Raw genomic sequence first — 23,336 nt, 5'->3', positions numbered from 1 at the left:
GGTCAATGACCTGCCCATCTTCTGTCTAGCAGAAGGACACAGTTTTCCTCAAGAATTTGGGTGTACTTGGCAGCATTCATTTTCCCTTCAGTCCTGACCAATCGCCCAGTAACCGCTGAAGAGAAACACCCCCACAACAGAATGCTTCCACCACCATATATTTATGTGTGTGTGTGTGTGTGTGTGTGTGTGTGTGTGTGTGTGTGTGTGTGTGCGCACACATATATCGCCACCTTGAATTATGAGGTTCTATCTGCATTCTGAGCAGTTTTGAGATATTGAGCTTCAAAGTTTTTGCATTCCCTACTCCAGATAGAACCTTTTTTTTAAAAAAAAAAAAAAGTCCCAAAATGTATAAAACTTCATGTAAACAATCACATAACGTAACACATTGTCATAGAATAAGAATATGTGAATAACTCAATTTTGACAAAAATGTCAGATAGAAACTTATAATTCCAAGGTGATGATATATATACACACACATAAATTATAAACACAATAAACACAAACATTTATGTTAGATGCGATTATTCGATTTGACAGCCCTACTATAAGCTAATACAATATTCTTCTATGTGGAGGCCATATTTTATCTCCTGTAATAACTTTTAAAATGTATTATTTCTAAAATTTGTTTTAATTACTAGTTAAAAATAGTAATGTAATGGTAATGGTTTTCATTTTTTCATCTTGTAACTCTATTGTTAATTTTTTAAACTTCTCGTTCTCAGAGTTGCTCAAACAAGTTGATACTTGCCTCATATTTTTTAAACTGTCCATTTATTGACAGCTTGAGCGAAAAAGACAAAATCTGCAACTGTATGCGGCATTATGTGATCTTACACGTCTTGGCCACACGGTGGCGCTGTTCAACAATATTTTCTAAATGGTGGTAAACGTGTTATGTCAGTGACTTCAGAGGCCCGTTTCAGAAAGAAGGTTAAGTGAAAACTTATATGTATGTTAACCCTGAAATTATGGTGTAGGCACTAAGGTCCGTAGAACTGACCCGGGTACGGTTTTTGCCAAACTCACTCTTCTACTTTTTCCCATCACAAATCACATCAGAAAGGCATTTATTTTCAATAAAAATAAAGGAAATGTTCTAAAAGTGGAAGTAAAGAGCCTAACGAGTGTTTAATAATAATAATAAAAGTATTTATAATTTTAATAAATATAATAATTTACAATGTATAATTATTTTATCCTGTTAATGTACAACAACTGAGGTGCAAATCAGGTTAAAGTCTCCTTGAGAGTTAACTTCTTGAACCTCCTTATCAAAACGGGCCCCAGTACACGGAGAACTAGAGGAGATATTTCATGAGCTCTCTGCAGGCGTGTCATGTCAAGCCGTTACAGACAGACATTTAAAATTAAGACATTTTAAGGCTCTTTTATGGAGTCAAATTAATGCCTTAAAGTTTTGCACAAAAATAAAGTTTTGCAAAACAAAAAAAAGAATTGAGCAATAAAAAAATGTTTTGCAAACAAAAATAAAGAATTGCAAAGGAAAAATAAAGTATTGAGCAGAAAAAAAATAAGTTTTGCAAGCAAAAATAATAAATTGCAAAATAAAATAACGTAGTGCAAAAATAAAAATATAATCAATTACAAAAATCAATGACAGCTGTAATCCTATTTTATCTTTGCCACATATTTTTCATGCTCAAACCTACTAAATCATTTGCAACGCTCATTTTATTCTGCGTTTCAGTCAAGCGTGCGCTCACGATACCGGCTTTCGTTTGCGCTGCACTGTTCTGTGCGGTTCTCTTTATGGCACTGGTTTGACGTGGGGGTGGAGTCAAGAAACGGGGGCACGCCCCCGCGAAACACGTCATCGACAGGAGACGCAGATCGCAACAGAACAGATCAAGCATAGAGACAGAGCGCATTTATTATAATCTGAAAACCATGCCCACCGGGGGAAAAACAATCCAACCGGGGGAAAAATCAATCCAACCGTCTCCATTGACTTTGTAATGCATGATGCTGCCTCCTTGTCTTTTCTGACTCATTACAAAAAACAGAACAATGCCTAAAAGCTGCTGTGTGACAAGGTGTACAGCTAACAAGCTAAAAAACCCAGAAATAAGTTTTTATAAGCTGTCGACCCCAAAAAACGAATGTTTAAGGACACAAAAGTGGATACAGGCAGTGAGACAGAGCACAACAGGTCATATTACTATAAGAAATGCATTGGAGGGGGTCGTAATTGGCGACAACATATGCTAAACAAACTAACAAAAACAAACCATTCATTATTTTTAACCATGTCAAAGAATTATTTCACCTGTCGCTGATTACGTTCCCCTCCAATGCATTTCGCGGGGGCGTGCCCCCGTTTCTTGACTCCACCCCCACGTCAAACCAGTGCCATAAAGAGATCCGCACAGAAAAATGCAGCGCAAACGAAAGCCGGTATCGTGAGCGCACGCTTGACTGAAACGCAGAATAAAATGAGCGTTGCAAATGATTTAGTAGGTTTGAGCATGAAAAATCTTTGGCAAAGATAAAATAGGATTACAGCTGTCATTGATTTTTGTAATTGATTATATTTTTATTTTTGCACTACTTTATTTTATTTTGCAATTTATTATTTTTGTTTGCAAAACTTATTTTTTTTCTGCTCAATACTTTATTTTTCCTTTGCAAAACTTTATTTTTGTGCAAAACTTTAAGGCATTAATTTGACTCCATACCTCTTTGCATTGACAGTTAGAGCCAAGGGCATGATATTTCCATTTCGCTTTGAAGGTAAAATTTATGGTAATATTGTGCAAGCTGTGGCAACCGTGAACAACATTAAAATCTCATCTAATCTAAGGAATAATTGACGGCGGGCCGTCAAATTATTAGAAAATAATGCCCACCGAGGTGGTAAAGTGGCCGCGTTTTTATTTTTGATTTTTAGAACGCGGTCATGCTGCACGTGACACAGCAAAACATGCGAGATACCTCTTCTACTTGGTCTGTACTTTTCATGTTAATTAATAATTAAAACAATATAAGTCTATGCCATGTCTGCATGTAAATATCTAGGTTGTGTGTGTGTGTGGGAGAGAGAAACTCATCTTTAAAAAGTTAGCAATTCATGTCAGTTAATATGCTCATTATTAAAACCAAAGTCTAACATCATGCATGACAAACATTCTTATGATTAAATCCTTTAGCGAAAGGTTGGCTTGTAAATGTTTGTTCTGTGTCTGTGTGTGTTCTGCACAAGAATAGTAGAAAACATTTAAAATGGTCTAGTTCTCAATGGAACAGTAATTTATTTCTGACAGAAAACTAAACGTTTCAAAACAGCACATTACAAGGGTATTTTTAAGATATTATCAAAGGCTCAGTGATCAAGTACAATACATTTTGCTTGTATACTACATTTCCTTCAACAAAAAAAAGAAAAGAAAAAGAAAAACAAGCAAACCTAAAAAGTTCAGACCGATGTACATTAATTGTACAATATTTCTGTTTGGCTCAAACTGGGCAAAAAATAAAATAAACTAGATCACTATATCCATAGTGCAGGAGGCACAAACAGGACATGCCTTATACGTAAATGACATTAAATGACTTCTGTGAACTGCAAACACTTTTGCGGCTTTTATTTTTTATGATGACAATTTTATCATTCTTTGAAAGAATAGTAATCAGTGTAAACTACACCTGGGAATATAATTTGTAATTTATTTTGTACATTTTCTGCAATGTAATAAACATTTATCTGTATATCAAGTTTTACAACACCATGCAAATGAAAACAGATGGCTCATTTTTTGTTTGCGCATTACAGGGAATTTTCCTCCAAGAGACCAAACATCGTTCACAGACTGCTTAAGTTATTATATTGAATAAAAAAACATGAGGTAAGAAAATGGTCTGATAGATCGTGCAGAACATGCTAATCAGCAACAAAGGATTGTTTGATGTGACAAAGTAAAATTAAAAACGCGAGCGAGCGAGCAAGAAAATGTGCGATACAAAACAAATGTACACAGCTTTTCTTCTTTGGTTACAAAATATGTTGTATAATCAAATTCACAGCTTCTTCCCCCATCCCAGATTTTAAAATAAAGAACGCGTCAGAATTGAAAACCAAAACAATTTAAGTACTTAGGGAAAGTATAGCAAGTATACTTAATAAAATTCAAAACAAAAATACTTGATAACTGGTGCTCACCTGTACAACTGGCTATACTTATAATACTTTACAATCTATACACATGTACATTCAACCCCAAACCAACTCAACTATACAGGACTGTGCATCAGCAACGTTGTTGAATCACCTTTAGTGTTGGAACTGTGCCATGGGGACATTATTGCCTAAAACTTATTTTACATTTCAGAAACCCAAAGAAAGTTTCTATATATAATAGACCTCTGTTACATTGTTCATTTACATTATGAAAATAGCAGCCCTCTAATAAATATATGCAAACAGTAAAACTAAACAGACAAAAGGACTTAATCATGTATGTCGGCTCTGGAAAACACCAATATCCCAGTTTTCCATGGTAGTTACCCTCCAACGAAGTTTGCTTCTCCCAAAAATGATTGTCTAATACTGGGAAAGCCAAGCAGCACGGATAATCAAAGCATGGCTCTCCGCAAGTGGCAAACAAGACTGGAAACGAAAATCTCCTTTGCAGATTTGTTTTGTTTTTATGCAAGTCTACAGAATCCCACGTCGAAAGGTCTTCAAGCTGTGGACACGTTGGGTTGTGGGGGCAAGGCCACGAGTTCGCTCCCTTCCTGTAGGATTGCGTTCGCTGGCGTCTGTTGGGGAGAAGTGCTTCCGGGGATGTTGATCTGAGAGGTGAGCTGAGTCAACTGCTCAGTGTTGGCCAGGGATTTTAATACTGCGTTTTCCCTCTCCAGAACAGAGTTCCTCTCATAGAGCTCCTTGATCTGCTCTTTCAAGACCTCCACTTCCTCGCGCACAGCGTACATTAAATGGCTTTTCACAAGATCCTGAAGAGAAGAGCAGGGCCATGATTAGTTACACGTTTCAAATGCAAGCTCTTAGAAATGTACTCATGCTGGTTTCATGTGGATTTGAAAAACTTAAATGCCATTATCAAGAACTCTAAAAATATCGTGTGGCATAACCATCCAGTAAAAAAAAAAAAAAAAAAAAAAAAAAAAAAAAATTCAAAAGGTTTTTAAAATGTATTGATTACAAATGTCATGAATAATTAATTCGTAAATATCATTACATTTTGGGGAGTCGCGCCACATGACGTTAGAACCTGAACTAACCTTGCCTTGTCATAAAAACGTCAAATTATCTGAGATTTATTGAACTTGACACATAGTCATGAGGGTCTGCGGGGGTCATAGATTATTATTTCCTAAGTTTTTCAGTATGTTGGTTGCACCACATGACTGATTTTGCTGACTTATATATATATATATATATATATATATATATATATATATATATATATATATATATATATATATATATATATATATTTTTTTTTTTTTTTTTTTTTTTTTTTTAATAAGCATTTTTGTTCAAGTATTTTTTTATGAAATAGTAGTAAAAGATTACTCCAAATTGCTTTAAGGCTTTCTTTTCAATAATATTTTATTTATAATGAAATCAAGTAATTATCAAGTAATCAATATCACCTGATATTTCTTTCCTTTATGCCCCAATCCCCTATTTTAAAGAAAGAATTAAAATACTCACCATAGCTTGCTCTATTTTATTATCAATGGCCACGACACTGGCGCCAGAGGCACTGCAGAAAAAAAAAAGACAGTGCTTTAAAAAAAAAGAAAGAAAGGAGTTTACATTGGGAAGTTCATATTCAAGTCCTGTCAGGCACGTTACATCGTATCAGTTGAATCACACTTCTGACGAAGTGCCAACTGTTCGTGTGCAATACCTCAGAATTGTAAATTTAGATGACATTTCCTTGTTGTGCTTATCAGCACATATCCTATAAAATCATACATTCAATGCTACAAGATAAACATCAGATATGCACACATACTCCACTTTCATAACCTGTCAATATTATATTCCATTACCCATCTGGAGTTATATTCAGAATTTGTGCATAAATAATCACGTTATGATACAATTGCATGGTAAAAACGCAAAAAAAAGAAAAAAAAGGTGATGTATTACATACATGTAAAATATCTGTTGATGCTGGATTAACCATTATTAACAAAACCAAAGATTGACAGAATTAAAAAAAAGTTGCAGCATTGTTCAATATTGTTGCCGTTCACACGTGTTCTTGTTTACAATCTGCGCAAAAAAATAAATAATTATCAATGAAGACGCGTTTCAGATTGACACCATGTCATAAGCACTGCGTTTTAAGACAAGTTAAAAAAATTTTAAACTCATCTCTAGGCCGTCGAGTTCAGTTTTATTCCATCCAGCTCGTTTTAAAAGCAGTATCGCTGCGTAAAAGACTACTTGGTTGTCTAACGCACATTCAAATTCATCAAGGCTTTAATATAAACTAATAATAAACAAGTATAACTCGCTCATAATCACGTTTAATGCATAAGTGTTTTAGCATAAACTAATAATAAACAAGTATAACTCGCTCATAATCACGTTTAATGCATAAGTGTTTTAGCATAAACTAATAATAAACAAGTATAACTCGCTCATAATCACATTTAATGCATAAGTGTTTTAGCATAAGCGTACAACCAGCACTTTTTCATACAAGGTTTATATTCATATTCATGAACTTATGTGTTCGCGCTGGAGACGCTGTGTACGTGACATCCATGTCCTGGGCTCATTCCGCAATAAATCTCACATTTACAAATCTTTTACTATAATAATAATAATAATATCCCATAGACACGTTTTTCTCACAATTATGTTCTTTTACATAGATACACATTAAAACTAAGCGTCTTTTCGGAAAAGCCACACAAAGCACAAGCACATCAGGCGCCAAAGCAATAGCTCAGAGTCATCCTATAGAAAATACAAAGCATTGCGCGATTTAATTCAGTTATAAAATCATAACATTTACCTGCATCGTGCTCTGTATGATATTAGTCTCGCAGAATATGTAGGAGATGATCCAGGGGAGTACGGTAGACAATAACTCGTTTTGCAGCGCATGTTGGTAATCAGTTAACGTTAGTCTCAGATACAGAAGTGTGTTGGTAGTGAAGGCGCTCTTCAGGATTTAAGGAATCTGTGCTCTAGGAGGGAGGCGTGGCGGCCGAGAGACGGAAACTGAGAGGCAGACACACATCAGCAAACTCTACACGCGTCTGTATTTTTAGAGCGGTGTCGCGCATGCGCGACACTCCGTCTTCTCTATCCTGCCTAATTCTTCACTGAGTTGTTTTATTACTCAAGATTTATATCGCACAAAAACCATACAGATGAGTTGTACATTCATTTCAAGTAAACATGTTAACTTCTTACAGTAGAAAGTCAAAAAAAAAAAAAAAAAAAAGCTAGAGTAGTTTTGAGCTTTTATTTTTAATATATAAGCTTAGATATGTTTATAAAGGAAAATTAGATCTGTAATTACTATTTATACAGATGGTTAACATGCACAAACCCTAAATCTATTTCAATTTGATACAAAAACCAATGACATTTTATATATAAAATGCCATTTATCAATGGAATGTTTTTCATTAAAAATTTGTTGTGTAATGTATTCAAGGATAAGGACCACGAGAAGTCACCAGTCTCCAATTTAATTTTGGCCACTCAGTGGTCCTAAAAACAAGCTAAAGACTTTTCTGGGACATGTGTGCTTTCTAGGTCTTATCCTGGCATCAACTCAGACAGTAACACCGTCCTTACCAGGGCCAGGGAACTGAACCACAGGCACGTCAAACAAACGCGTACATGCAAAACGGCACATGCCACCAGAGAATGTAGGCGTTTCCCAAAGTGCATCAAGTGTCTTTAAGTTTCTGTGCAACTAAAGCCAACACATTCCTTCAGGCAGTAAACACTCTGAAATGAAAACATGCTGTCAAAGTTAACAGATGTATATCTTAATCTATAAGAATCTTCCATTAAATGGCTGATGGTGATTACAACCATTCATGTGTAAATCCTAATTTCATCAATGTATTAGCATTAAAAACTCTTATCATTGATTCAGCTAATGTCAGTATATGGAGCCTCTTAAATTAGAACAAGTCAAAAAGGTGGGAAAGCTGCAAATGACCCCAAATGGATGACGTCGTCTAGTGTCCACTGTGTCTATGATGTAAATCTTTTAAGTAATTACACTATTTATCAACAATATGTAACTTTACATTTTATAAATTATTATAAGAGGGGTACCCTTTTTTTACTTGAGCACCAGACCCCCAAAATTTCTGCACAGCCCTGGCTGCATATGAATGGTGCATGTTAATCTATATATACACCAACTGACTAACCTTTCTGAATTTGTATTTGGGTAAACAACTCCAAACATTAGCAAAGACTGTCCAGATTGTCCACAATTCTGGGGACACCTTTTCCACAAGATCCAGAATTCTACTTGCTAGGAAACTAATCAAATAAAAAAAATATATATTTACCAAAATTAACTGACTTTGCTCTAGTTGTTGCCAGAAAATGTAGTGGAAGTCTAAAGGCCTTTGCGCACTGAGTCCGAAATTTTCGTATGCGTTTTTTCGCATTCGTGATCCTAAAAATTCATCATGCACAGAGACCTTGCACATTGAGTCCGATGCGTATTAATTAAAATTTGCAAAACAATACAAAATGGAGTCTTCAATCAGTGAGCATGAATGAGCGTGAATTTCGGTCTCTATGTAAAGGCCTTAAGTTCTAATCTTTCAATAAAGTGGTTATCAAGAATTATATATAAAAAAAAAAAAAAAAAAAAAAAGCAAGCAGTTTAAAATATGATTATATGGATTCACCACCTCTGGCACTAGATTAACAGACATAAGTTTCAAATAAATGTTAAATTAAGAAACTGTTTTTTGTGTATCAGTTTTTTTGTGAAATTTATGCACTTTTTATGAAATGAAAATGCTGAATTCATGGGAGTTCATTATTGGAGGGGTTAGTATGGATGAGCATAGAATAGCTGTAGTTCTTGCAAAATATGTTGACATGACATCATCTTATTACCACATTCTCAGCAACCTGTTTTACACAGTATAGTTTATGTGTGTGACGTCAAGTATATCTACATATTGCATTGTGACTAAAAAACTTGAATTCTAGCTGTAACTTCCCCCTTGCAGTATAACACAGACCTTGCATGTCTACACGGGAAATTCAGTTCTGGAGAAAATACTAGGGAATTAGTAATATAAACAAACATGGATATATGTGGAGAGGAACACGTACAAACAATTCTTTTGAACTCACAGGGAATTCGTACTTAAAAAAATATTTTATCTGAAGTCCAAACTTGTTTTTTGAAATTGTTTCCTCATAATGAAGTTGGTTGGTGTTTCAATGTATGCAGTATGTTAAAAGTTCAAAATCAAGTGTTTAATGTTGTTTATACAGTGCTCAGGGTAAATGAGTACACCCCCTTTGAAAAGTAACATTTTAAACAATATCTCAATGAACAAAAACGATTTCCAAAATGTTTACACGACTAAGTTTAATATAACATCTGTTTAACTTATAACATGTAAGTAAGGTTAATAACTTCAAGAACAGAATTTTCAGTTTAACTCAAATTAGGGTGATGCAAAAATGAGTACACCCCACTGAAAGTCTCTGGAGCAAAGCTAAATTTTAGACTACGAATTCAACCACAGGTGAGTCTAATTATTCATTGCACAGGTGTCCAGCAGACAGTTAACTATAAAAGGGTGTTAAAAACAATGGCAGCAATGGCACCACATGGAAGAGAAATGTCACAAGACCTGAGAAAGAAAATAATTTCTTTACACCAGAAAGGTGAAGGCTACAAGAAGATCAGCAAAGCTTTACTTATCAGTCAGAATACTGTAGCAAAAGTGGTACAAAAAAAGTTTAAAAAGATGGAACTGCAACCATCTCACAGAGACATCCAGGTCGTCCACAGAAGTTAACACCTCGACAGGAGCGTCTTCTGATGAGAAGGGTTGAAGAAAATCGGCATGCAAGTTTATTGCAGTTATCTAAAGAAGTAGAAAGCCAAACTGGGGTGACTATTTCCTGTGACACAATATGACGTACACTGTAGAGGATTGGCATGCATGGGTGCCGTCCATGAAAGAAGCCTCTCCTAAAGCCCGCCTAGAGTTTGCCAAGGCCCATGCTGACAAAGATGAAGACTACTGGGACTCTGGAGTGATGAGACCAAGATAAATGTTTTTGGAACTGATGGCTTCAAAACTGTATGGTGTCGCAAAGGTGAGGAATACAAAGAAAAATGCATGGTGCCTACAGTGAAAAATGGTGGTGGCAGTGTCCTTATGTGGGGCTGTATGAGTGCTGCTGGTGTCGGGGAGCTGCATTTCATTGATGGCATCATGAATTCACAGATGTACTGCTCTATACTGAAAGAGAAGATGCTACCATCACTCCGTGCCCTTGGTCGTCGTGCACTTTTCCAACATGACAATGATCTTAAACGCACATCTAAGGCCACTGTTGGATTTCTGAAGAAGAACAGGTTGAAAGTGATTCAGCGGCTCCTGATCTGAACCCAATTGAACACCTATGGGGAATTCTGGAGAGACAAGTTGAGCATCACTCTCCATCCAGCATCCAGTCTCTAAAAGAGGTCATTCTTGAAGAATGGAAAAAGATAGATGTTGCAAAATGTCGCCAACTTGTTCATTCCATGCCTAGAAGACTTAGTGCTGTCATTAAAAATCATGGAGGACATTCAAAGTACTAGATGTTGTAAGTTTTTGTTGTGGGGTGTACTCATTTTTGCATCACCCTAATTTGTGTAAAACTGAAAAATGTGTAATCTAAGTTATATTATTAACCTTACTTTCATGTTATAAGTAAAACAGATGTTATATTAAACTTAGTCTTGTCAACATTTTGGAAATTGTTTTTGTTCATTGAAATATTGTTTAAAATGTTACTTTTCAAAGGGGGTGTACTCATTTACGCTGAGCACTGTATCTCTATGGGGTGTTTTTAATATGCTTTAAGACAAACTATGTGCAAATTCACAAGTCAACACCATTGGCAAGTATTTTCTCTTTAAAACTGCAGTGATCTAAAGACAGTTTCAAAAACATGGTTTGAAATCACTGGTGTTTCTGACGTCACAAACTACCTTGTAACCAATCTGTCAACGTGCCCGAGGGCTTTAGCATATCATTAACTGACCACTTTGAAGCAGGGGAGTCTCAAGCAAAGGTTATCCTGGTATATTTTTCTGTTGATATCAAAAATTGGGTAGATTTAGCAATATAGAGGGTGTATGATGTATATTACGAAGTGTGCCTTTCTTCACAGACGTTCTGAGTTGTTCAAAGCATTTCTAAGGATACTGATTTTTAGAAGACAGCTGTCTGACTCGCAAATAGGAACATGGTTTGTGTAACAGTTTGGCGCACAAAAAGTATTCTTGTCGCTTCGTAATATTAAGGTTGAACCACTGTAGTCACATGAACCGTTTTAAATATGTCTTTAGTAGCTTTCTGGGCATGAAAGTGTTAATTATCTTGCTGGCTATGGAGGTCTCAGTGAGCCATCAGATTTTATCAAAAATACCTTAATTTGTGTTCTGAAGATAAACGAAGGTCTTACAGGTGTGGAACAACATAATGGTGAGTAATTAATGACAGAAGTTTCATTTTTGGGTGAACTAACCCTTTAAGCTTGGTTTATGCTCGGCGCATCTGCACAAGCGTGAAGGTGAGGGCAGCAAAATGACTCCAACGCGGTGTGGGCGATCGTGCGCGTTTGGGTGCATGAGACCCCTTTTCTTGTGGCAGTATTTTTACAGTCATTTTTTTGGTAACTTTGCACACGGCTCCACTTCTGAAGATGCACGACTTCGAGCCAATTCTGGCCGAGCAGGTACGTCTATACAGGCACCCACTTTGCGCTTGTAGCAAGATAAATAGCAGAATAGTAGAAATAAGCAAATAGCAGAAATATTTTTTTAATAAAAAAATATAGGTCCATGTTTAATAAATTAAATTAAAAAATTAAATTAAAATGTTTCATGAAAATTTAGTTTTATACATATCCATCTCATATTCATATATTTTGTTGTAATGCCACAAGTAATAATCTCAGGGTTTACTGGATTTTACACAATTCTTTGGTTCTTTTGTAGTGTGGTTTGGTCAAGTGTAATAAAAACAAACATTGTCATGTGTGTGCCTTACTTCTCACCGCTGCTTCTTAATGGTTTACATAGTAATTACTCCGAGTGTGCATGTGTACATATTGTGAAAGAATTGAATAAACTCAGTTACCTAGCTTTCCTGGCAGTCTAAAGTAAATTAAGCTTTCTAAGAAAATTAAGTTTTATAAGAGTGATTGAAATGCTGGAGCTGAAGACTGAGCAGGTATTGACAAATAATCTACTACCCAGTGACATGTTTTAAAAGCTATGGTTATTTATTTTTTTACAAATGTCTTAAAATGTACGTCAATCGGAGAAATAAAAATTTTCTCTGGGGAGCACGCCCCGAACCCTCTTAACTTTCACGAATGTGGGACTATGGTACACCCCTTTGGATGTACTTCATACAAACGTTTTAGGGGCCATTCACACAGAACACGTTTGCATTGATGTGACATAATTTTGAACAAAATCAGGCAAAAACAAAGTTTCATTAGTAGTTCTTTTTTGATCCACTTCAAATGTTGACTACTGTATATATGCATGTTTACATAGAAATACAATGGAAGAACAGTGCAGTCAAATGCAAAAATACATTCTGTGTGAATGTGATTTGAAATGCATACAGTAGCTCAGAGGTTATCTTCCTTCAGATGCCCTGTAAGGCACGTAAAGTTCATGTAATTCCTTCAGCTCCAAATCAAAGTCATGAGTGATTCATCCTCAACACCCATTTGCTGTAAACAAGTCCAGAGTCTTGAGAGACTCTGCTAATTAATTTGTTGAGCTGTTGCATAATGTTTTTGGGCTGCACACAGCTGGCCTGGAATCAATTACCTCCAACCGCTGGTGGGGGTCATGTGGATTCATGTGGATCACCCTGTGTTACCACCTCCATCCACATGGACTCCAACAGGCACCTCCTGCAGTTTGGCATAGTGCATATTGTAGCTTAGTTAAATCTTATTTAAATCTGCAAGCATTCATTGTTTTATAGGGACAAAGAGGATAGATATGCTGATGAATCTCTACACTATGAAAATACTTTATTGAATCTAACATTGAATAATTTTGCTTGTCAAACTGTCCAACAACCCATTCACTTAGTCAGTTGTCAACACTGCAAATGGGGAAAAAGTGTCCAGTGTAAAAGTGATACTTAATTCCAAGCACATGGTGTCCAGAGGAGGGGTTCTTAAGTTTTTTTTTGTTTGTTTTTTTTGTTTTTGTTTTTTTTTTACAGTGAATCCAACATCTAAGAACACACTGATTTGATTGAAGCTAGTCTACATTAAAAGGAATCTGAAACTGACAATTTCCACATTGAAAATTAAAAATCTTAAAAATCTAAGTAAAATGCTTTTTAAAAAATAAAAAAATAAAAATCTTTAACAAATTGGATTAGAACTGATTTGCAGTGAAGTATAAATAGCTTGTTGCTGTCAAGGTCTCTCTAAAGCATTTATCTCAGTTCAGAAAATGGCTATTTGCATTTGCAGGATATTTTTTACTTTGACTACATAACACAGTTCAAAGTTCTGTCATTAACCAAATCTGGCTATTTTTAGATGTAAATACACAATTGAACTTTACATGTTGGATTAGCAGCTTCTTCATCTACTACGGACAAGCTATAGAAACTAGTTCACCATCTTTGCTCTGTTGTTTGCTTTCTCCATTCTAAATTTTAAAACAAAAGACAAAGGATGCAAGGCTGAATTTGTAAAATACTTAAATCGACACTTTTAATCACCCAAAATTACACAATCCATTATTTGAACTCTGATGCTTAAGTCATTTTTAAGCAGTCAACAGTGTCCATCAATTAGCCAGTCAATGCAGTTTCCTAGAATATTCGTGAAAGAAGGTCAACCCAATTAAATTATTCATTAAATCCAACTGATTGCATAATCTGAATTATCAAGGACACCTTTACAAAAAGCAAAATGGAGTGTAAACATGCAGGTTCACCCAAAAAAGAAAATCCTTGCATCAGACATTCTGACAGTCTTCTGTGGAACCAAGAGGGAGATATTTGGCAAACTGTCCAAACTGCTCTTTTCACTAAAAAATAAGTAGACCAGTGGTTCTCAACCCACGCTCCGCAGACCGCATGCGGCACGTCACGGATGCAAACGCGGCCCATGATATGCCGACCACATTTTTAAAAAAAATTAATTCCAATTTTATGATTTATTTTTGTAAATTAAATTCAAATGGATTAAATGAAAGTATGTTTGAACTATAAAGTTTTCTGTCATAAATCATTTTGGTGATCATATAGGCCTATTATTTTCAGACATGCACAGACCTACTATAAAGTTAACGAATACTTATGAGCGCACGCTTTGGCAGAATTCCAATAGTAGCCATTATTTTTTGTAAATTTAGGGAGCAAAATGGGCAAATTTGTTATTTGAGGAGAAAAACAAAATGAGAAATATACCAATGAACACATTGCAAACAAGAGTTGTAGCATCAGCAGCGAAGGTAAGAAGAATGGAAGAATCAGTTTGCTGTCAATGAGCGAGATGGGCAGACTTTGTTTGCCCTGTAGTAAAGTACTTCGCATATACAAAACGTACAATGTCAAAAAAAATGTGAATTCGATGTGTTTGTTTGATGTATTTTATTTCGATAAAATAACCGCACCCGTGGCTGCTGGCGGATGCTGCGCAAGGGATTGCGACGTGACAGAATGCTTGATATCGTCAGAGATTGTAATTACAATGCGCTCAATGCTGAGAGTTGAGTAACATTTGCTTATTATAAGGTGTTTGTGGCCTATACAGGTGCTGGTCATATAATTAGAATATCGTGAAAAAGTTAATTTTTTTATTGTAAATTATTTTTAAAAATGAAACTTTCATATATTCTAGATTCCCTACATGTAAAGTAAAACATTTCAAAAGTTTTTTTTTTTTTTTTTTTTTTTTTAATTTTGATGATTAGAGCGTACAGCTCATGAAAGTCCAAAATCCAGTATCTCAAAATATTAGAATATTTCCTAAGATCAATCAAAAAATGGATTTTGTAAAACAGAAAAGTTCAAGTTCTTTAAAGTATGTTCATTTGTACACTCAATACTTGGTCGGCAGAACATAATACAGCAAATGACTTGCTCCTAGCACAAATTACAGCATCAGTGATGTGTGGCATGGGAGTAATCAGCCTGTGGCACTGCTGAGGCACTACTGAGCCTTCAGATCATCTATATATTGTTGGATCGACTGTTTCTCATCTTTCTCTTGAAAATATCCCATAGATTCAGGGGTCAGGCATGTTGGCTGGCCAATAAAGCACAGTAATATCATGGTCAGCAAACCACTTGGAAGTGGTTTTTGGACTGTGGGCAGGTGCTAAAGTCCTGCTGGAAAAGGAAATCAGCATCTCCATAAAGCTTGTCAGCAGATGGAAGCATAAAGTGCTCCAAAATCTCCTGGAAGATGGCTGCATTGACTTTGCACTTGATAAAACACAATGGACCAACACCAGCAGACGTCACGGCCCCCCAAATCATTACTAACTTCAGAAACTTCCCACGAGACTTCAAGCAGCTTGGATTCTGTGCCTCTCCAGTCTTCCTTCAGACTCTGGGTCCATGATTTCAACATGAAACGCAAAATTTACTTTTATCCGAAAAGAGGACTTTCGACCACTGTTCACTGTCCAGTTCTTTTTCTCCTTAGCCCAGGTAAGATGCTTCTGACGTTGTTTCTGTTTCAGAAGTGGCTTGGTAGTCCTTTTCCTGAAGATTCCTGAGTGTGGTGACTCTTGATGCGCTGACTCCGGCTTCATTCGACTCATTGTGAAGCTCTCCCAAGTGTTTGAATCAGCTTTACTTGACAGCATTTCTCAAGTCCCTGTTGCTTGTGCACCTTTGTCTACCCAATTTCTTCCTTCTAGTCAACTTTGCATTTAATATGCTTTGATACATCACTCTGTAAACAGCCACCCCATTCAAAAATGACCTTCTGTGACTTACTCTCTTTGTGGAGGGTGTCAATGATTGTCTCCTGGACCATTGCCAAGTCAGCAGTCTTCCCCATTAGTGTGGTTTCAAATAACAAGAGATACCCGGAATTTATACTGTAGGGATGGTCATTTAATGAAACTCAAATATAAATATTCTAATATATATTTTGGACTTTCATTAGCTGTACGCTCTAATCAACAAATTAAAAAAAAAAAAAAAAAAAAAAAAATTTTTGAAATGTTTTACTTTACATGTAGGGAATCTAGTATAAATGAAAGTTTCATTTTTTAAAATAATTTACAATAAAAAAATGAACTTTCACGATATTCTAATTATATGACCAGCACCTTTATAACATTCTGTCATAATTTGGTGACTGTTACAATGCTGTTGAAGAGAATGCTAATGTCAGTAAGTTAGTTTTTATTCGGTGGAATACATTTTTCTCATTTTCTGTGACATGCTGTATATCAGGGGATTGTGTAATGTGAGTTTATTGAACCAAGGAAAAAGGCTGAGAACCACTGAAGTAGACTGTAACCTGTCAGACTCAATAAGGGTTAAAAGCACCATAAGTTGAGAGGGGAAGATTTCAGTTAATAACTGACTGGTCTTCTTTCATTGCATGGAGAAGAGCAGCTTGAACATTCTGCAAAATATATTTTTGTCTGCCAATCAAAGATTAGATTAATTTTGGGGTGAACAATTCCTTTAATATAGGCTAGCTATTCTACATTAATTTACAAATATATTGTAATTTTGGAGCAGCTATGACACAAAGATATAATTGATGGAATCAGTCTTTCTATCAATAATATATTATAATAATTCTAGAAAAAAAAATAAAAAATGCATTTGCGCTTGATACAGACAAATGAGAAAAAGGCCATGCAAATATTCTCAAACAAAGGAGTTTCATGGAAAACTGCCTGTAACTACAAGCCCTGGAGTGTTTGGATGGAGATAAAACAGCAGGATAAATAGTCAAATAAGCACAAGCTTTGCTTATCTACACTGATATCTGTCCCATAAATACTGTAAGAGAGACATCAGAATATGAACAAGCATTTAACATTTAGAAAAAAAGAAAAGAAAAAAAATATATTTATAACAATTATTCTCATGCTTTTCCTAAAAGTGCTGTAACCACCAACCAAGCAGTTAAATTGTTTTATGGTTTTACATACAAAATGTTAACTTGTTTTATCTATTTAAAATGATCAAATGATCAAAATCTGCAGACATTCAGGTGAGTAACAGCACAAGAAAACACTCATTTAGACCTGGTTACAAAAGCATATGGGTCACAAAAAAAAAAAAAAAGGCCTCAGATTTTCTTTCAGGGCAATGGTATGACAGGTGTCAACAGCTGAACATTGTGCTACTGTGGGGACAGGAGCGAACATGTAGCAAATATCAGAAATCTGCTCTTGATATGAATACCATCCTTCCCACCAGAATTATGAGTCACAGTAATGTTAAACTTTCTGGCTCACTGTCAGTACAACCCTCCCTTTGTTCAAGAACTACCGACTTTTCAATCATAATCAAATGTCAATTTTTGCCTTTGAGGTAAACTAGTACTCGGTGTACTTTTATAAAGCACATAAAACACCTCTAATAGGGAAATAGTTCTACAAATGACACATCAGACATTTATCAAGAATTCTTAGAGCAAATTACAAATTTGTTTTCAGCTGTGTTAAACTTAAGAATGGAATACATCACATGACTTTTTAAGTCTGAACAGATTTTATCGTTTGCGATACACTGGTAAAAATTCTCTCCGCGATAAGAATAAGTCTTCCCGCAATAATTACACTTAGTTTAATTATGTATTTCTGCTCACATGCAGAGCGATAACAACTATAGCAGAAGGCGGACGTGAAGCTGGAGGAGTTTAGCACTAAACAAGGAGCTACCTCTACAATCTGGAAATGGTACACAGATATATTTTCACTCACTAAACACTCTGAGTGCTTGAGAGTTTCACGATCTGTAAAGCACACTATTTCAGTTCATCTCAATGAATGCACAGTGTATTTGACGCACAGTAAACACTAGTTTGAGGCGCCCGACTCACAGTTTCTTTGCTAAGAGCGCTCAGTGTTTCTCATACACTCAAAGAGCGAGCGAGAGAGTCTTACATACCACACAGAATTGACGTGCTGCATGTAAACGATATTCTTTGATGCATTTTCCTATAAAAATAATGGAGTTCATTGGGAATTATTCAGCCTTTAAGAACAAACAGAAACTAATGCGCAGACGGCAATTTCATTGGCTGGCGCTCACCTATTACTGTCCGTCTTTTGATTTAAGCAAATCAGTGTGAGCGAATGCAGACAACGTTTTCATTATTCATAAACCCAGTAGCTCATCAATTCTTAATATAGTAGTAGTAATATCTTATCAGTATTATTGTTTTTTTTACAGAAACACTAAATGACCAACAATGTTTTAAGCACCACCACCAGTCCTAAGTTCAATTAAAATGACAAATTTGCATTCATAAGCATTCATTCATACATGGTTACCAAGTTTTAGTTCTAATTACTTAAGTTCTATCAATAAATAATGCTTTAAGTAACAGTTCTATCATTAAATGTTTACATTTCAAACTTGTAATTGATTTAATTATTATTGTGTGTAATTACTGTGTGAAGTTTTTCAGTGCAGTTGCACTATTTAAAACATTATCTGTACTTTTACAGAAGAAAAGTATATCTCAGGGCTTGATGCTTATTTTTTTCCCAAGGAGCACCTGTACTCCTAAGTTGAAAAATTTAGGAGTGCATTTAAAAACTTTAGGGGTGCAATGAAAAAATTTGCAAATAATGTGATTTTCCTCAAAGGGGATACAATGAGAAAATTTAATTTATTAATTTTTTCATTTAATTTATTAGAATACAAATCAGACACTAGGTTTTTAACTAAAACAGATTGTGCCAGACTAGTCAATGTTATTTTAGTAACATTGAGATTCTATTAGTTTGTTAATTTTTTGTCATTTTTGTTAATTTACTTTAAATTAAATGGAATTTAAGTTAATTACAGTTAATAACCGGGGTGGAAATTGGACACACTGCGCGACTTATTTATAAACAAGCCAGAAATACACTGGGACTTTTATTTTGAAATGTTTGTGGTTTATTATTGTAGGCTGCTCTTTCAAATTCAGATAAGCGAGATAAAATATGCATTCTTACAACCGTTTACAACATATTACAATATAAGTAAAGTAAACAGTGTTACAATTGATAAGCATTAGTTCATAAGCAATAGCTTAGCATAAATGTGAGCTATTCATTGATTGCGCACTGCTCTGAAGCAGTCTGAAGCGCTGTTGTGCGAGCCTGTAGAACGCACAACACCACCACGTTCAGGTTTTGAAACATGAATCGCTCACATTTATTTAATGAAATCATACCCTTTTGAAGTTTAATCACATTAGGCAGTATTGCAATTTATGTTTTACCATCCCAAAATATAAGATGCCTTAAAATGATAATTAGGATGCTTGTTATACCATTTAAGGTATTGAAGACTTATTACCTTAACTTACATTTAAGAAAACTAATCCGCAAGGATTTTTTTTTATTCACACACATACTCCAAAATACATTTTACATTTTGCACAGATCTATTTCAGTCGCAAATTCGAGTAAAATGCTCACACTGTCGAGCCCTGTATCTGCACCTTTTCCATTTCCATTTAAGTCTATATTCCCCATCCCTAGGCATCATAAACTTGCAGACTTTGTCTATGTTACAGAGAAAAAACTGAGCATCACATACTAAACGGAACGCAACAAACTCATGCAAAATAGTTTGTTGGAGATGCATGAAAAATAAAACAAATTGTGTTGTCAGCTCAAAGTATCAAATATGAAACTAGATGGAATCACAGACTTGATGTAAAAAAAATAAAATTTAAAAAATTAATTGATTCAGAGCACAATGAATCAGTGTATCGAATCTGCTGTTGGGAACGCCAAAGTCACGTGATTTCAGCCGTTGGCAGTTTGACACATGATCTGAATCATGATTCGATACACTGATTCATTGTGCTCTGATGCTTCACGAAGCATTGTTTTGAAATCGGCCATCACTAAATAAGTCATTATTTAGTTTTTTTGGAGCACCAAAAATATTCTCGTTGCTTTATAATATTAATATTGAACCACTGTACTCACATGAACTGATTTAAATATGTTTTTAGTACCTTTATGGATCTTGAGAGAGGAAGTATCATTGCTACCTATGAAGGCCTCACGGAGCCATCGGATTTCAACTAAAATATCTTAATTTGTGTTCCGAAGATGAACGAAGGTCTTACAGGTGTGGAACGGCATGAGGGTAAGTAATAAATGGCAGAATTTTCACTAACCCTTTAATTTGGTGCAGAAAACAACGTTTTTGAAAGCATTTCAACCCCAGCAATTATAAGCGATACCCCTGGATGACAGCATCAAACAAGAAGCTAAAGCTTTACTTTTAGAACTGTTTGTTGTTTGGGCAAGTTATTTAAAATCCAATAGGTCATAGATTTATAGTCTATATTTGTCATTCAAAAAGGGAAACCGAAACTAGGACTGCAGATATACAAACCGTAATCAAAGCTGTGCTCGTTTACCATTTTAAATATCAGTCATGCCGATCACATTCCAAACAGCTTATGTTATTATAAAAATATTCACGCATTGGAATGCTCAGGTAAAGATGATGTAAAATTTGAACAGCCTTCTGTTTGTACCATCTTGACTTCTTTTGCTTTTATTCTCATGCTCTGACTTGTACAGTTCGCTAAACTGAACAGCCAATTAGTGTTGTCACGGTACCAAAATTCCAGTAGTCGGTACCGATACCATGAAAATTTTACGGTTCTCGGTACCAATTTCGGTACCACAGTAAAATCTATTGGAACTATTTTACTATTTTATATAGCCTATTTTAAAAACATTAAATATGATTTGGAGTGTGTTTGTTTTTGTGTGTATATATAGGCTACCTCAATGAAATAAATTTTGAAATATATAAAAAAATAAAAATAATTAAAGGCTCAAACATCCATTGTGTACTGTTGAAAAAAACCAGCATATGCTGGTAAGGTAGGTGCTGCTGGTCCATACTAGTCCTAAGCTGGTCCTGGACCAGCATAAACCAGCTCAAACCAGCATACCAGCTTCAAAACCTACTTTACCAGCATATGCTCGTTTTTTCAACAGGGGTAACAGACGTGCGTGTTTATTTTAGCTATTCCGTCATAGAAACAACACACTACAGCCTGTAAAACTATGAAATAAATATCGGTAAATAATGGTAACCTAAATAATAAGAAAGTTAAATATTATTTTAAAAAGCATTCGTTTTTTATTTCCACACAAAGACGCGTCATATATAGCCAAAGTCCCGTTATTACTTTGATATAGCCGCTTTGCGCTTTGAGAGGGATGTGGGACACGAGCAGGAATGAGACCATTTCTCTTTAATAATATCTTCATGTTATCTCCTGATGTTGCAAACAACTGACACTTGTTGTAAAAGGTCTGAAGAGCGAGTTTCATCCTCCGCAGGGGCAAGACATTCAGGCTATGTTTGATTTAGCGCTGCCAGAGAAAACGAAAGTAAGTATGAAACGCGCTATACAAATAAACTTGACGTGCCTTATAAAGTCTAATAACAAGCACAAACTCTGTTAAATAGAAACTGACGTGCAAGCAAAAAGGTTTCTGTCCTACGGTGTTTTTTTCTACTTTACCACAGTAAAGAATGCGAATAGCCTATAATAGGCCTAAATGCGAACGAAAGAAACGTTATAATCCCCTGCGTGAGTGAAGATTTGGGAAAAGAAACAGATTCCATGTTCAGTGGAATAACTAATGGAATATTGTTAAATTCTCTGCTAATCAGGTGACCAGATCGCGATTCGGAAAACAGAATACGAAGCTTAAATGTATGGACTCACGCACCTCTCTTATTCGGCATTAACCAAAATGTTTCCATGGCTGCGATGTCACATTTAATTGCTAACCTATTATTTCTTCTGTAAACAAAGCTTTGTGCTTCACTCGTGTCATATTCAAGTAAATACTGCCAACAGCCTTATCAGTGGGTACCGAATATACCCGGATTCTCGGTACTACCGGTACTACAGAAATGCTGGTATCGTCACATTTTCAAAATTTCAGTACCGACTTGGTACCGAAGTACCGGTACTTTTGACAACACTACAGCCAATCAGTGATCTCTCTCACCATCGGCCCCAATGTCAATTCAACATGCTGAATTGGGAAAACTCCAGCTGACCAGACGTGTAAAGTAACTAATTACAAATACTTTCGTTACAGTACTTGAGTACATTTTTACATTTTTTCTACTTGCTTGAGTATAATTAAATTGTGGTACTTTTCCTTTTCCTTTAGTTGAATAATTTTTTTTTTTAAGTATTTTGAGCAAAAGGGTGAGCTGGATTTGACAGGCACTTTTCAAACTACTGCAGTGGAGCATATAAGGGATTTCCTGGAAAGTTTATTACTTCTATGAATCTCACTTGTGGACTTTCTGCATGAGGGCACCCTCTGGCTTCCAGTATGTATGAAACAAATTACATATTCTCCATATTTCTAACATCACCTCATTTTGTGTAAAAAAAAATAGAAAAATAATACTAAAGTACTTTGTAACGTAGTAACTTGAGTATTTTTTCAGCAAGCAAACTACTTATGTACTCTTAGTTGAGTCATATTTTTCAGTACTTCTACTTGTACTCAAGTAAATTATTTCTTAAGTAGCAATACTTTTACTTAAGTACAGTTTTTAGTACTCTTTCCACCACTGCCGCTGACATGAGCCTGACTAGAGCCGACGTGTGGAACACATCGCAAAAACTAGCCCAACAGACGTTCACCAGCAGCTGACCGTCGGCTTGGTGTGTCACGGCCCTTAGACACTTGACCTGAAACCACTTCCAGAAATGCCATGCTCACTCCATGCACACTCACAGCTGCCAAGAGTGCAATGTAATACACACACAGTGATCATACCCATCACTGATGCCCTTTGACCTGCCGTTTGGAAAGGCTTGATAGAAAGCTGTGGAGGGGTTCCTT

General features: G+C 35.6%; 1 protein-coding gene across 2 annotated transcripts in view; it reads right to left on the bottom strand.

Annotated features, from left to right (window-relative positions):
- Positions 1-3,246: 3,246 nt before the first annotated feature.
- tsc22d2 (TSC22 domain family 2) overlaps positions 3,247-23,336 on the bottom strand; it is a 30,836-nt gene continuing 10,746 nt past the window's right edge. The window contains exons 2-4 of one of the 2 annotated variants that reach the window (XM_048169229.1): positions 23,271-23,333; positions 5,708-5,759; positions 3,247-4,983 (exon numbers count right to left, since the gene is read on the bottom strand). In XM_048169229.1, coding sequence (XP_048025186.1) covers positions 4,711-4,983; positions 5,708-5,759; positions 23,271-23,333 — 388 coding nt within the window. In that variant the 3' untranslated portion in view covers positions 3,247-4,710. The remainder of the gene's footprint in view (positions 4,984-5,707; positions 5,760-23,270; positions 23,334-23,336) is intronic. The other variant, XM_048169237.1, reaches the window with a different exon arrangement.

Source organism: Megalobrama amblycephala, linkage group LG2 (assembly GCF_018812025.1).
Source record: "Megalobrama amblycephala isolate DHTTF-2021 linkage group LG2, ASM1881202v1, whole genome shotgun sequence".
Lineage (NCBI taxonomy): Eukaryota > Metazoa > Chordata > Actinopteri > Cypriniformes > Xenocyprididae > Megalobrama > Megalobrama amblycephala.
This window is presented reverse-complemented; position numbering and strand designations above follow the sequence as displayed.